This window comes from Sminthopsis crassicaudata, chromosome 3 (genome assembly GCF_048593235.1).
Source record: "Sminthopsis crassicaudata isolate SCR6 chromosome 3, ASM4859323v1, whole genome shotgun sequence".
NCBI classification, from domain to species: domain Eukaryota; kingdom Metazoa; phylum Chordata; class Mammalia; order Dasyuromorphia; family Dasyuridae; genus Sminthopsis; species Sminthopsis crassicaudata.
The window spans coordinates 86,629,517-86,644,924 of record NC_133619.1 but is presented as its reverse complement, the minus strand read 5'-3'; the positions used below and the strand labels follow the sequence as shown (position 1 = coordinate 86,644,924).

The window sequence follows — 15,408 nt, the reverse complement described above, 5'->3', positions numbered from 1 at the left end:
AGGAAGTCCTTCATTAAGGGTAGTCACAAGAGACTTCTTATATTAGACAGATTTTAGTTGGGACTTAAATGAAACCAGAGAAGCCAGGAGGTGAAGAGGAGGAAGAGTAGCTTTCCAGGTATGGGGAACTGCCAGAGAAAATGTCTTTAGTCGAAAGTTGGAGGGTCTTGTGTAAGAAATGGCAAGAAGACCACAGTCACTCGATTTCAGAGCATGTGTCAGAGACTAGAATGGTAGAAGGTGGCCAGGTTGTGAAGGGTTATGAATGTCAAGTCATTATATCTGATCCTGGAGGGGATAGGGAGTGATTAGAATTTATTGTGCAGGAAGGATAGAGTGACATGGTCAGATCTATGCTTTAGGAGAATTGATTTGTCAGCTGAGTGGAGTACAAACCAGAAGGGGAGAAACTTATAAGGAAACGAATCAGATCGTTATGTGAAGTGATGAGATGATGGGATGCTAAGGGCCTAAACTAGAGTAGTGTCAGAAGAGAGAAGGGGAGACTATATGATATATGCAAAATAACAACTGGGCCAATTTGGAGAGTAGGGATAAAACCAGAATATATGCTAGCAACAGAGTGTGAAAGACTTTACATATCAAAATGAGGAATTTGTATTATATCCTAGAGGCAAAAAGAAATCACTGGAGCTTTTTAAGAAGAGAAATGGCATTTTTAGGTCCATGCTTCAGAAATACCAACCTGACAATTGTGTAGAAAAATGGAATGCAGAGAAGACTTTCAGGTAACCTGGAGAAGCAAATAGCCAACCCCTCCAGTATCTTTCCCAAGAAAACCCCAAATGGGGTCCTGAGGAGTTGATCAAGATTGAAACAACTAAGCGATAATAATAGGATTAAAAGCCTACTGAAATAATCCAGGGTAGATGTAAATGAGATAGTTATGGTCTTGGAGAAAAATTAATAGATCTAAATGAGATGTGGTGGTAGAATCAATGAATTCTATCTAGATATAATTGATTGGGAATGGTGGGTAAAGGAAAGGGAAGAGTCAAGGATTATTCTGAGGTTATAAACCTCGGTAAATAAGACAATTAGTGTTTCAGAATAGGGATGGGTTTTGCTGAGGGAAAGCTTGGACATGTTAGATATATAATAAGAAATATGTAACAGACACTTGGTAATGCAAAATTGGGGCTCCAAAGATATATAAATCTGGTAGTTTTCTGTGTATCCTTGCATGTATAAAAATAATGAGGTCATAGAGAAAGGGTATGTGTTTGTGTGTATGTGTATACATACATACATATATATATATATATATATATATATATATATATTTTTTTTTTTTTTACATCTTGATGGATAGAATCCTGATGGTTAGAATGTAGGCTATAACATTAATCATCTAGCAAAGGATATTCCAAATATTCAGCCAGACACATAGAAAGAGAGAAAGAAGTGATTCAAAAACCCAGAGAGGAGAGAAAAAAATCTGAATGGACAGCAGTATCAAAGGCTTTAGAGAAGTCAAGAAAGATGAAAACTGAGAAAAGGTCAACAGATTTAGCAGATAAGAGATTATTGTGAAATTTGGAGACAGTAGTTTCAATTGAGTGGTGAGGTTAATTAGCCAGATTAGAACAGGCTGAAGAATGAACAGAAGGAAAAATTGAGATAATGAATGAAAAGTTTTTCTTGAGCAAAGGTAAGAAAGGGAAGAGAGATATAATATTATAAGTTGAGGGTTAAATGAAGTTTTTTTGTTTTTTTTTAAGGATTATTTGTAGGTACCAGATTTAAGGAATTTGTGTGTGTGTGTGTGTGTGTGTGTGTGTTTAAACTGTAACTTATTATATACAGCATCTTATGAAAAGCAGAATGCAACTTTAATTCAAGAATGGATATTGAAGACTCTGTCTTCAGGGCTTTGACTTATTTCAGACAAAGCATCTATAAATTTCAATTTTGTAAAAGTTCCTCCCTCTATCCCATGCCTCTGATACTATCTTCTTGAATGGATGCTTCAATAAATACGCTTAGAGCTTTAAATTTATTAACCAAGCTGGTTTCCAACTTTTTTTTTTTTATCAACTCAGTTTTACTTCAGTCACCTCCATTTTCCTGTCAAACTCCAAATGGTATGATAAACACATTTCTCTCTTTCTTTCTCCCTCTCCCTCTGCCCTCCCCTTTCTTCCTTTAAAACAAAATACATAAGGTCAGTAGGGGAATTAAAGAACTATAATTGTATCAGAATATATCAAAAGTGTGAATCAAATGTAAGGTCTCACTGACACTGTAACTGGGAGTGATTTTGTTAAATATTTAATTTGCAAATAAATACCACGTGCCTAAAGAAGTACCTCCATGGTATGGGGATAAAAAGCTGAACCTATAGTCAGTTAGTTCTGGGTTTGATTCCTACAACCAAATGGTATTAGCTACATGACCCTGGACAAATAGTCTTCAGTGCCCTAAGCAGCTTTCTATCAATCAAAACTATTTATTTAGTACTTACTATGTGTCAAGCACTGTGCTAAGTTCTATACTTAGAAAAAAGACAAAGATCCTTTATTTCAATGGAATCAGTGATCCATGCAAAAAAAATACAAAAATAAAAACAAACCACAAACTAAATACACATTTTCAAATGTGATGAGTTGGGGTTTACAGATCTCATTCAAGATTAATGGTGTAGAAGAAGGGCATTATTCAAAAATCAAAAATGTCCTGCCATCCCTTTATTCTTCAATGGTCAAAAGACTCTTGAGTAAAACAAGTAGGCAAGGAACAAGTTTAAATAAAGGTTTATCCCTAAGATGGGAGTGATTAATAAACAGAACACCTTCTAGTCAAGGTCAATGGAATCCAAAATAATATCTTTCTATGGTGAGACACTCATCTCATGAGTTCCTTCTTCAGCTTGAGCTGACTCTAACAACATCCCTCTTGGCTCTCTAAGATTAGACCTAGTAATACCTGACTGACTCCATGGCAGAGATTCCTGGGGTAGGAGGCAACTGGAAGTGAAGGGACAGGTATTGTTTCATAGGCATAAGGTTTCACATGGATTTGATATTTCTGAACATCAATGAAACACAACAGCACACTTGGAGAAGGAAGCTAGTTTATGAGTGACAGATGTAAATCCTGTATCTAAAAATGAGTGATAGATAGCTTAATGAGGTACCATTGGGAGATGTGTACCCCTTAGGCAATGAGCCTTTGGTCCCTTGCTGCACACACTACTTATCAAGTATTTCTCTGCTACTTGGTCAAAAGACCAGGCAGGAATTTGTGTCAGCCTGTGCCCCAGAGCACGTAAAGCTAAAAATGACAAAGCAGCTTTAGGCCTGGAAACCTGTCGTCCTGAGTCACTGGACAAGGTATTATAGGGAATGACAGCAGGGCATAAATTGAACTGCAGTATAAGAGGAGAACGAGGGAAAGTAGTGACTTTAAGCTATCAAATCCCTTAAAATTCTGCATAGCAAAGTCTTTATGATGCAATCCATCTTGCACCCATAATATTATTATGAATTGAGAATAGGGAAATATTTTAATGCCCATTTTAGAAATGGGTAAACTGAGCTACAGAAAGCTTATAACAATGCGAAATACATTGCTTCATCAGTAGGTAGATAGTATATAAGGGTCTATTCCAATTAGTCATGAGCCTGTTTTTTGTTTTTCCTTCTAAACTATTATATTGACTTTCCCAGTTTATTTCATCTTTTGGTATATAAGAAATACACATCAGATAATAATCTTTTATGTGGGCCATAGTTATACCTTTCTTTTTTTTAGTATTTGTTGGTAGAAGAATTGGACACATAGAGAACATCCAAAAATCTATATTCTCATTCGTGTTCTTGGCAGATGAATTAAGAATAAAAAAGAACTCTTGCTTGGTTTTTCAGATTTATGGGGAAACTCCCTGGTTACATTCAGATTGTCCTTTGGATCTGTGTACTTCTTCTGAGGTACTTAAGAGACAAGAAGAACTGAGTGGATTGGATTAAAAGATAAGGCCTCAGGAGGATCTACTTTGCCTTGAATAAAGGAAATAGGATCTGGATCTGGATTACTAGGTAACATCTGTTGGGCATCAATACCATGCTCAGTGATATTTTCCAGAAGCGGGGCTAAGCTGTTCAGAGTTGTTGTTATTCTAATCGTGTCCTAGGCAGGCTGCAAAATTAGACACATTTTTTACCTGGAAAATTGACATGCTGCTTAAGAGAAATGTCACCAAAAAAACCTTACATGTTCAAATGAGAACTCCTGCTATATTCAATTCCTTCTAGGCTTACCCTATAAGGAGTTAGGTTAAGAAATGTAACTTTATTTTACCTTGCCTTATGTATATAAGCACATTAATCTAACGTTCACTAGGGAGAGGGGGAAAATTTGCCACATCAACTTGAAGAAACTCTTAAAGAACTGAGAGCAATGAAGGTATTCAAAGCTGGAAGGGAAACATTGTTTGGAGTAGACATCTAGAGCTAAACCAATGAAAGAGACTAGAAGAACTAGGTAAAGAAAGTGTAGTCCGGAGAGATGAGGTTTTTTGCTAACAATTTCACAACTGAAGAGTAGTTGGAAATCAGGGTATATAACATGGATGTGTAAGGTGACAAATTACAAAAGAGTTCATCCTCACACTAAGTCCTTCAGCTTCCAAAATCAATGTTCTTTCAACTTTTCTCTAGACTTTTACATTTTGGTATATAGCAGTTAGAATGACTGAGCCATGAAGATGGTGATTTTCTTGGGAGGAGACAAACAATGCCAAACTAATAATAACTTTTAAAATGACCATCCCCCAAAATATAATACCAAATTCAAAATAAGAGAGAAAGAAACATTGATATAGTTAAAAAACAATTACTTTACCAGATGGAGAAAACATGGCATCAGAAAGTGCTTCCGTGATACGCACCCTAAGCCTAAGTGCCTGAAAGTATTTAATGAATTTAATTTAAAGATGAAAGGGAATCATCAAAAGAAATTAAAATCCTTCCTGGATATGTTTGCACCAGAAGCTCTCCTTCTGATCGATATCAGGGGCCCTGGCATTCTCTACTGCGGCCTTGGCGAACCTCGATGCTTTATGGGGCAAGCTATTAACCGGGCTGACCCACTTCCCGGAATCCTTTTGTTTATGGCAGCTAACAACCTATTTTTAGTCATACATCACTGTCCTGCTCTGCCTGGCTCCTTTGTAATCTTTTAGTTACAGAATTCAAGGCAGGTCTTTATGGTGTTATCTGGGAAATAGTAAGGTCAAACAGATTCTTTCCCTTTTAAAAAAGTTTTCACTTTCCACAACTGCATAGCATCCCATTCCTTCTCTATTTGGGAGGCCTCCTAAAGGGCCTCCTTTCTGTTTTAGTAAGCAGCTCTCTTATTATATCTGATTTTAAATTTCCCTATCTGGAAAAAGAAAAACAGGGTGGCTTTCAAGCCAGCATCTTAGATTAGGCAGAATATGTATCTAACATTTCTGACTCAATTATGTCTCTATCTAAGCTTCTTCATTAAACTCAAGACTTAAGCTTCTTGCTTGATTTACAGAAAGTCAATCCTTTGACTACAAATTAAGTGGATACATGAAACGGATTATTAGGATTATAAATTTAGACCTGGAAGATTCAGTCCAACCTCTTAATTATACAAATGAGGAAACAGAAACCCAGAGGGAAGATGTTCCTTGTCCAGAGTCACATAGCTAGTAAGTAGCTGAAATGGGATTTGAACCCAGTTCCTCTAATTCTGAATCCAGAACTTTTTGTTTGAGCTTAATAGGTAGTTCTGTATGACTCTGTTTAAATTCTAAAGGAGTTAGAACAGAGGCTCAAATATTTCTTTGGTGGTTAAAAAAAAAAAATGCCACGGTGGGAAAAATCTTTTAAACAAGAATAAAATCTATTTTTCAGTGAAATCTGTAGTTGCCATTTCATGGAAAATAATTTTGCAAAAAGATAACAATCCTACTGAAGGAAAAAAAAAAAGCTATCACGGTTTCAGATCTGGGGTAGAGAAAGAGAAAGGGAAGGAAGGAGGAAGAAAAAGGAAAGGAGGGGGGGGGGAGAAAGACACAGAAGCAGAGAGACAGAGAAAGAAGAGAATATGGAGTTTTCAAATTAATATGTTCCTTCTAAAGAGCTTTAAGTTCAGCAGACAAAAGGCCAGACTCCCGACAGATAAAATTTAAGTATCCTTCCAATAGAAGCTCTTGCCTGGTGTTCTATGACCACTTTCTATGACTTCTCATCCATCTAAGATTCAGAACACTCCCTGTGCCATCTCCCATTGCAACATGTCAGCATTACCTGATTCATCTACTCTCATTTTTTTATTAGGGGTGTCAGTACTCTCGTCATCAGACATTTCCATCTCCTCCTCACGACGGATCCCCATGAGCTGTTCACTGTGAGCATTCCGGAGCTCCTAGGAACAAACAAAAAAAAAAGAACAGTTTTTTTAGAATGAAAGAAACTGAAACAACACCCATATTCTCAACTGTCCTTTTGCTGTTTCCTGGTTGTCTTAACATATCTAAGTCTATATGGAAACAGGAACTGCCTCCTCCTACCTCCTTTTAAACTCTATCTAGAATGAAGCTTTCTTTCCCTGGGACCCTTGGGATGTTAAATGTGAAGATATGAAAAAAGAGAAAAAGAGGGCATCTATGTCCTTTTTTAGTGATTATTGCTGCTGACCTTTCAAGATAATATATTAATGGGTGTTAAACAGAAATGCTATCTTAAATCATTAAGATGTTATTTTTTTTTCTTGAATTTATTCCTTATTCTCTCTTCCTGTGCCCAATTTCCACATGAAGAAAGAAGATCCTATCAATCTCACAAGTTGTTTTTTAGTTCACTAAATAATGTCAGAATTCATTAACGATTCTTATAACTTTTGAGTTAGTACTCTAGAGTCCAGGACTCATTTAAAAGATGGCCATTAGGTTTTTCTGATGTTCTCTCATTCTCCTTTCTCTGTCCTGGACCCATAGAAGATTTCTTAAAAATCTGGCAATTCATTAATTTGGTTCTAAGGAAGTGTTTAGAACAAAGTATACTCTCTTAAAATATCCACTGTCCAAAAGAAGAGGAAAGGGCATATTCAGAAAGGCAGGATGACTTCATAAGATTGAATATCTCTTTAGGGCCTGCATAAAGCCCTATTCTTTGCTTTCTTTCAAGGAGAGACTGGAGGATGGGTAATGTCTTCTTTTTTCTTCCCCTTCTCCCCAATTTCACCATGTATGGGTGTTTTTTTTTTTTTTTTTTTATCTTTGCTTGCAATCTAAGCTCTTAACAATCTCACTGTCTTCCTCCTCCTTTTCCCTCTCCCACCTTCTCCCTCTCCCTTCTTTATTAATTTTTTAAAAATATTGATACCCTTTGTTTTGAGACAAAAGATACCTCTGAACAAACACCAAAACAAACCTTCCTCCAAAGTCCATTCTTAAAAACACTTTATCAATTGTTAACAAGAAAGGAGGGAACCTGTTCTTTCATTCTGATCATGGACCATCATATTTGAGCAGTTTTGCATACTATTTCTCTTCCTAACTTTATGTAAATCTTCCCATGTTTTTCTGAATCCTTCCTATTTGAAATTACTTCCTTTTGAAATGCGTCATTCAAGGAGACAGAGAAAGGCCTATTTTGTCCTAAATCCTGTTGCTAGATGTTGAACAAATGTCACACTATGATTAGTCTGATTCTTTCTAAGTGGTAGACAGATAATTTTTCTATTGACAAAGGGCTCATTTCCCAAAGAGATGGCCTGAAAATATTTGAAATAGGAAAAGTCAGGTGGAAAGCATAAATGGGGCAGAAATAGCCAGTTGTTTATTCTCTGCAATTAATGATAAAGAGTCATACAGTAGCTGTTGCTGTGGGAAGGTAGAGAGGGGGGAAGAAATGAAAAAAAAAAAAAAAAAAAACCCCAGAACCTGAGGGTGTTTCCACAGGGTGCCTCTGGTTCAGCAATAAATCACTAGTACATTCTAATAAGTCTGTAAAGGTGTTGTAGATAATTAACAGATGCTGTACATGGGGAGGCTGAAAAATCAAGCCAATTATCAAGCTTGTATGCAACTGAGAAATTATCCACAATGTAAGTTGCAAACTGGTATTTAATCAATTAAATGGCACGCAGGGAAAAAAAAAAAAATCAAAGGTAATTTCTAATTCTGTTTCATAATGTACAGCAAATGGGAGTGGGTGGGACAGGTTGGGATATCACAAGGGCCCTTTAAAAGAGGGGACATTGCTATGCTTCAGGGCTGAAGAGCATTCAATAGGCAGAAAATATCTATTTTTCTGTCTTTCTTTAAAGGGGTAGAAATGCATCACTTTCCTAAGATAGCCAGAAGTCTTTGTACCTTTCCCTCTGGAACCATCAGGATTTTGTTGGGGACTGGGGTTTGAAGGGAGCATAAAAGGAGAGGAAGGAAGAAAAAGTGCACTTAAATCAGTACACAGGGAACAATCAAGTCAAAAAGAGGTAAGACAACATCTGTTTCTAGCTGACATTCTGAGGCTAGTAATAGGAGTTGAAAAAGGGGGTCATTCAGCACCTTCTTGCTTTTCTCTTCCACTAAAAAAAAAAAAAAAAAAAAAAAATCTTGTTCTGTTTCTAGAAGAGGGAAATAATTTAGTTACTTTCAAATTTAAAGAATATTTTTCTATGGATTTCTATTTTGTCTTTCATAATCCTGCATCTGTTTATATTTACCACAAGTAGTACTTGGCCCCTCCTGAAAAGCAGTACATGGTGTCTGAATTCAAAATACCTATTCCAGAGAATCTCCTACACTTCTCTATAGTTTCTGGATGATCAAAGAGGAAAGCTCATTTTCATGATCTCCGTAATCAATCTAGAGAAACACAATTTTATCAACCACCCCCCTTTATAGTATTTGTGAACAAAGTAAAAAAAAAAAAATGTCCTTAACAATAAATTGCAGTAGCATTTTAAGTGTCCCATTATGGTGAAGTCATTTGGTATTCCCCATAATAACAGTGATAATAAAGAATTCATTTGGTATTCATGTGGATGTTACATCTAGTGCCATTGGTATTCAACTGTAATTTAGCATTAGTTAATGGGCACTTAAAATGCTACCCAAATAATTTATATCATAGCCCTATGTTGTTTCTCAAACTACACTGTAAAAAAAAATTGTGCTCCAAAATCATTAAATAAGTACACCTTACCTTCTAAAAGTTTTGATTTTGAAACGGGGAAAAATCATTTTGAGAACCGTAATATTAACATGCTGTGCTAGGAATGGAGAAGCATCTGGATGAATTTTTTTTTCTTGTTAAGATAAAAGAAAGAAACAAAGACGAACAGTGTACTTACTTTTTTTTTTTTTTTTTTAAGTACAGGCTCATAGCGTACACTACTATATGGCTGAATTAAACATGGAAACTGGAAAACCAATGACCAGAAGCACACAGTGCTGCTTCCCAGGTGATAGAAGTGGAGTCTCAGAGCTATTGCTTCATTCTCCAGGTGTTTAAAATGCTCACACAAGCATTAGGTGCTAGTGTAAAGGGTGAACGAGGGGTTATTCTTTTAGCCTGATCAGTCCCTTTGGATTTCTCCCAGAGAGATGTGCGACTAATAAATAAAAAGATATAGATGGAAAGAAGTACTCACCAACTTTGGGCTCTGAGAAAACCACAAACCCCATCACTAGAGATAGCACTTAAAATGACTAAAAACCCCAAACAAAAAAATCTCCACATACAAAAAAGATGCAAATATGAAAACTTATATCTTAATTTCAAATACTTTGGTGAACAGAGGTTCTTGCTTGATTTCCAAATTAGTTACTAGCAGAAAGATCAAAAGTTATAATATTAATTCTCTTTCATAGAAGAAAATCACTCTGTTCTCCAAGTGTTAATTCAGCCGCTTTTCTGGATATGGAACAAATCTTTGCTGGCTTTGGAGCAAATAATGAGATTGCACAGTGATGAGTGGATTGCCTTGCCCGCTGGAACTAGCAAGAGGGAGATGCAGGTCACAGCCTAACTGCAGCCACACTATTCTGGGCCAATCCAGCTGTGTGATGGTGGTTAAAACATAATAATAAAATCACCAACCTCAGAATGCTTTCGCCAAATGTCTATGTTCTTGCGCTGAGCTTTCGAGAAATGGTCCCAAGCTTTTTGTCTGGCAGAAGCGTTGAAAACGGCCACAATCTGCTCAACTTTGGTGAACAAGGAAGTCAAACAAGACAAGTAATTTATGTTGTGATCACTATAGTGAAGCAAAGCAAAGACACTAGGAGTCTATGGATGATGTCCTTATTGAGACATCATCAATAGCCATCCAATCACATGCCTTTTGTACTTACATTTTATCAATGTTGGGGATGTCTCCCTTCAAGTCTGTCTCCATAACTTTAAGTCTACACCAATTTTTAATGTGACCCAAATACCTCAGGGCATCTCTTTCTAAACACTGTTAGCTATCTTTTAAGAAGCGAACGCCTCATCTATCCATTCATCTGTCTTCCCAACAAGACTCATAATGTCTGGGGTGGGAGATGGAAGCTGGAAAATGGAGAAGAGCTGCTGAATGAGAAGGCAAACATTTTTTAATTCCCCGGTGCCGGGGCCTCAGTGGCCAAAGGGCCGTAGCTTTGGAGGGTTTCGTTTGGCCGATGAGTTTTTAAGCTCCTCTTCTCTCATTCGCAGCTTCCATTTTTACTTCCCAGTTCTCTACTGATGCCCCATTGAAGTGCGCCCCAATGCTCCCCACCCACAGATCCTATTAAAAAATTAGAGCCAATACCTCTTCTTCAAGGCAAGAAAGTTCCCCAGCTGGCTCACCCAAGTCATTGCATCAGCATGCAGGTTTCATTTACATACCTTCTGGGCCCTCCATAGTTCATCAGGGCATATACCATTGGCAATTTTTCCATTATCCCTTTCATAAAGCTCCCCTCCCTCTGGCTCCCCAACCACTTTCATTTCTAACTTTGTCTCCTTGACTTCATTTAGCACCTATGTGGCTTCCAGGCATGGTGCTCCTGGAAAGATAAATATCCTGTGTGTGTTAACTACACTATCCAAAAAAAAGACTAAGCCATTAGTGTTACGTGCTAGGGATTCGGGCCAGCCAAATGCACGTTTTAAAAACCATTGGCTTTATCAGCAAAGAGAAACTGAAGGGTTTTGTTTTGTTTTGTTTTAAGAATTAAAGGGACACAAAATGAACCATTTGAATTAAAAATTAAGGGGATTCTTGTGGTCCTTGAATTGAGGTGCACATCTGAACTTTTTAAATGATTAATTGTGAAGACATCTTTCTAGTGAAGCTAAAACCTGCCATAAATCTTTATTAGGTAATTTCAAAGGCTCTATTCAAAAAATTAAGTAAAAGTATACATCTGTAAAAAAGACAAGATATTAACAAGTTTTCTGACATTCTAGCAAAATGTCATGTGCCAAGAATGCCTTTAAATGATACAATAATCCCCAAAGTAGGGGATTATTATTTCACAACAAAGTTCCATAAATTAGAAAAAGAGACAGACAGGGCAAGACAGCATATCAAAGTATTCAAATAAACATTAGGTAGAATGGGATGGAAAATGGGGGAGAGGATACCTTCTTTCATACAACACAGTTCCTTCATCCAACTAATATTTCAGAATACTGGGATTATTCTCATAGGAGCTTTTATATTTACTGTTGTTTTTTTTTTGCCTCTATGCAAAAGAATCTCAACTTCCAATCTTCTCATTTATCAAATCTTATCATCATGTTAAGGATGCATTTATTTAATTCAATTTTAATGGGACAATTTGTCATCAGTTCAGGTCTGTGTTTCCCTCAGGACCCCTGCGATGCTAGATATGGCCTTATCTTTGCCTTCTCCCTCTCACTACACCTGGCTTCAGGTATAGATGTCAGACCGTCACAGCAGACTGCTTTAAGTGCATTCTGCTATGATCTATGAAAGCTATTCTCACCTGAAAGGAAAAAGAATTTTACCGACAGGTGGGGAGGGAAATGCCTTGTGGAAGGTAGAACTAGTATTTATATACAGTTTTGATTCTGTCCCGGGTCATTTGGGCTCTCTGAAACCTTCCTGGGTGGTATATTTTGGCCATGTGTAACACTGAAAATGCACAAGTAAAACCTGCATGTAAAAATTAACATACAAAATATACATGCTGCTAAGGAACACAGTATTTGGTATGTGAGTCGGTCAGTCAACAAATACCAGCTGTGTGCCAGGCACTGGAGATACAAAAAAGAGCAAATAACAACAACAACAACAACATCAAACAAACAAAACCAATTCATACCCTCAAGGAGCTCACAGCCTAAAGGTGTGGCGGAAAGAGTTCTAATTAGGAGAACTGAGTTTAAGTCTTGGTTAGGCTACTGGAAAAATCACCATGTGATTTATGGAAAACTATTTTATCTTGGTTTCATTTTGTCTCATTTTATAAAACCAGATGATCTAAACTACTCTCTAGGTCCAAAAATTCCATTCCATTCAAGAGACATTTATTTGGCACCTGCAGGATACACAAAGTTTAGATACGACAAAGTTTCGTGGAATTCTTAGCTTTGCTTTGCAGACAGATGTTAAATGTGATTTTAAAGAAGTGACTGGTCCTATGTTTTCAATAGCACAGATGTTTATAATTTAGGGAGGGATAAGTACATAGTGTAAAGGAATAACGTCCTGTCAACACAACCGTGCAAAGGGTCTAAAAAGCATAGACTCGGCACTGGTTGGTTGTGCCTTGAAGAAGCTGTATGACAGCCCAACTCCTCTGTGTGTTGTTGCATGCTGGCCGGCTTAGGAAGCAGACAGGATTAAGGCACTCTCTGGCCAAAAAACTCAAGAATATCTAGGGATACCCTTATCAAGCTGGCTTGAGTTTTCAAAAGATAAAGGTTATAGGATTTTTAAAAAGACACGTACAGTTAACCATCTCGGGTTCCCCCACCATTTTATGGAGGAGAGGGGTAACAGAAAGGGAAAGGAAGGAAGGGCAATGGAGTTCTGAGGTAAAGCTGCAGCTGCTTCTGAGAGCCCTGATGGTTGGTCAGTCCTACTATGGTTAGAGTACAAGGTATGGAGTCAAGAGGACCCCAGTTCAAATGTGACTTCAGATATTTACTGACTGTTGGCAAGACATGACCCTGTTTGCCTCAGTTTACTCATTTGTAAAATGAGCTGGGAAGAAAATGGCAAACCACTGCAGTATCTTTGCTAAGAAAACTTTATGGACAGTATAGGTACGGACTGCAGGACTGAATAACAACAACTTGCTGATAGAAGGTGTTTAATAAATACTGACTGAATGACTGATTTTACAGATGAGGAAACTGAGCCCAGAGAAAGTAAGTTAAGTTGTCGAGTTTTATGTCTGAGAAAGGTAGAACTTTTCCCTAAGCTTTCTATCTTTGTGTTAAGGTTAAATATCTTTGTATTTTCTTTTCTAATAATACAGAGATGGATGTAATTAGCTAACCAAATGGATAAACTCAAGCTGTCCAAATTATTAAGTCCTTTCACAAAAATGTCATATTCTTCTCATGGAGTTCTGTGGAATGAGGGTGGGGCTCTGGCTGATAACAATGGCCTTTGATTTGGGGCTCATAAACAGTTGTTCCCAGATGTTTAAGCTTTGCTTGAAATGCCTGCATAATACAAATTTAACTGCTCAGAGAAGTTAAACAGATCCACTATGAATGACTGGATTCTATAACTGGAAAAAATTACTGCTAAAATTCAAGAATTTTTTCTGCATGACAAAATGCTCTCTGTAGAATCTTTTAGATGAGTAATTTAATTGTAATTTCAAGAGCAAAGCAAACTTGGTAGATACTCATGTTCCAATAGACTTTCAAATGTGATAACATCCCAAAGTGTCAGGCTTGACCATACATAATACATCTACCACTATCAATGGGCTGGGAAAAGGTGGAGAATTCTATTCACTCCATTGACAATTCCTCACAGTCTATCCTCAGGAGAGAATACTGTAGATTCAGTGCTTGAAGTGGGTGAAATAAAGGTCAGAATGTAAATTTATATGTAGATGCATACACACATTTACACAGATATAAAATATATGTATATCTATACCTATATTTCAAAATATCTTTTGGTTCAATGAATAGATCATTAGACCTGCAGTCACAAAGACTTGAATTAAAATCTAGTTATAGGACTCTGGGCAAGTCATTTAATATCAGTTTTAGTTAGTTTCCTCAACTATTCTCTAATGTGAGGATCTAGTGATGGAATATCTGTAAAGGGCTTAGCATAGTGTTTGGCACATTACAGGAGTTATATAAGTGTTATAATTTTGTTATTATTGTAATTCTAATCTTAATGGCTATCATAATAAACTATTAATAATAACAAACTATAAATAATGAACTATTATAGCCAGTAAGTAGCCCCTTCCCACCTTAGTAGATAGTTTCATAAATCATTATAATGAAAAGACTTCATCACCTGTGAGGTAAGCAGAACACGGCACACATCTAGTCTATCACTGGGCATGTATTGAAAACATTTCCCCTTTTGATGGGATCTCTTATAGCTGAGATTCCACTGGCATTGTCTTTAAGAACCTACGGTCACCTCTATTCCATCATGAAGCACCAGAGGTCAAACTTTAATGGATGTCATGCATCCATCCATCCATCATCTGATCATAAATCTGGGGTAAGAAAGGATCTCAGAAGCTATCTGGACCAATTTCTTCATTTTACATGAGGGAACTCATGCAAATTGTGGGAGATTAAATGATTTATCTGAGGTCACATGTAAAGGGCTGAAACTCTTGAGTCAAAGCATTGAGGTCGGACAATCGAGCACTTGAGGCTAATTACCGATTGGACAATACTCTATAAGAATATGCTTGGGAAATGGCCCTTCCCACGATCCTGTGCTGGCCCAATCGTTTGGTGTACACAGAGAATTGTGGGAGGGACTAGGGGGTGCAGGGAGACTAGCCAGGGTCACTTCTGCGAGAGACTTGGAGGTGAGGGCGCAAAGATCTTACACGGCCACTCTCTTCACTTCTACTGCTAAAGACCAAGAATAAAGACTTCTGTTTATCCTGACTCCCGTTGATTCTAAGGTATCCAGGGTGCTAAAGTGGTCACCACAGTTACACAGGCAGTAAGCATCACAGATATTGGGAATCAGATTCTCTGACTCCGAAATTAGCATTCTTTCCACTGTACATACATACACACACACACATAATACATCAATATAGTTATACAATTCATATAAGTATATATACTTATGTATTTATACATACATATGTATGATACAAAATGGTACATGTGGAATATATTACATATATTCATATCATACACACTATATATATTTATATATATGTAAAATATGAATGAGAAG

General features: G+C 37.0%; 1 protein-coding gene across 3 annotated transcripts in view; it reads right to left on the bottom strand.

Annotated features, from left to right (window-relative positions):
- ENOX1 (ecto-NOX disulfide-thiol exchanger 1) overlaps positions 1-15,408 on the bottom strand; it is a 366,224-nt gene that overhangs the window by 135,181 nt on the left and 215,635 nt on the right. For all 3 annotated transcript variants that reach the window (XM_074299169.1, XM_074299168.1, XM_074299167.1), the window contains 2 exons: positions 10,104-10,210; positions 6,303-6,420 (listed from right to left, as the gene is read on the bottom strand). In XM_074299169.1, the coding sequence (XP_074155270.1) occupies positions 6,303-6,420; positions 10,104-10,210 (225 nt within the window). The remainder of the gene's footprint in view (positions 1-6,302; positions 6,421-10,103; positions 10,211-15,408) is intronic.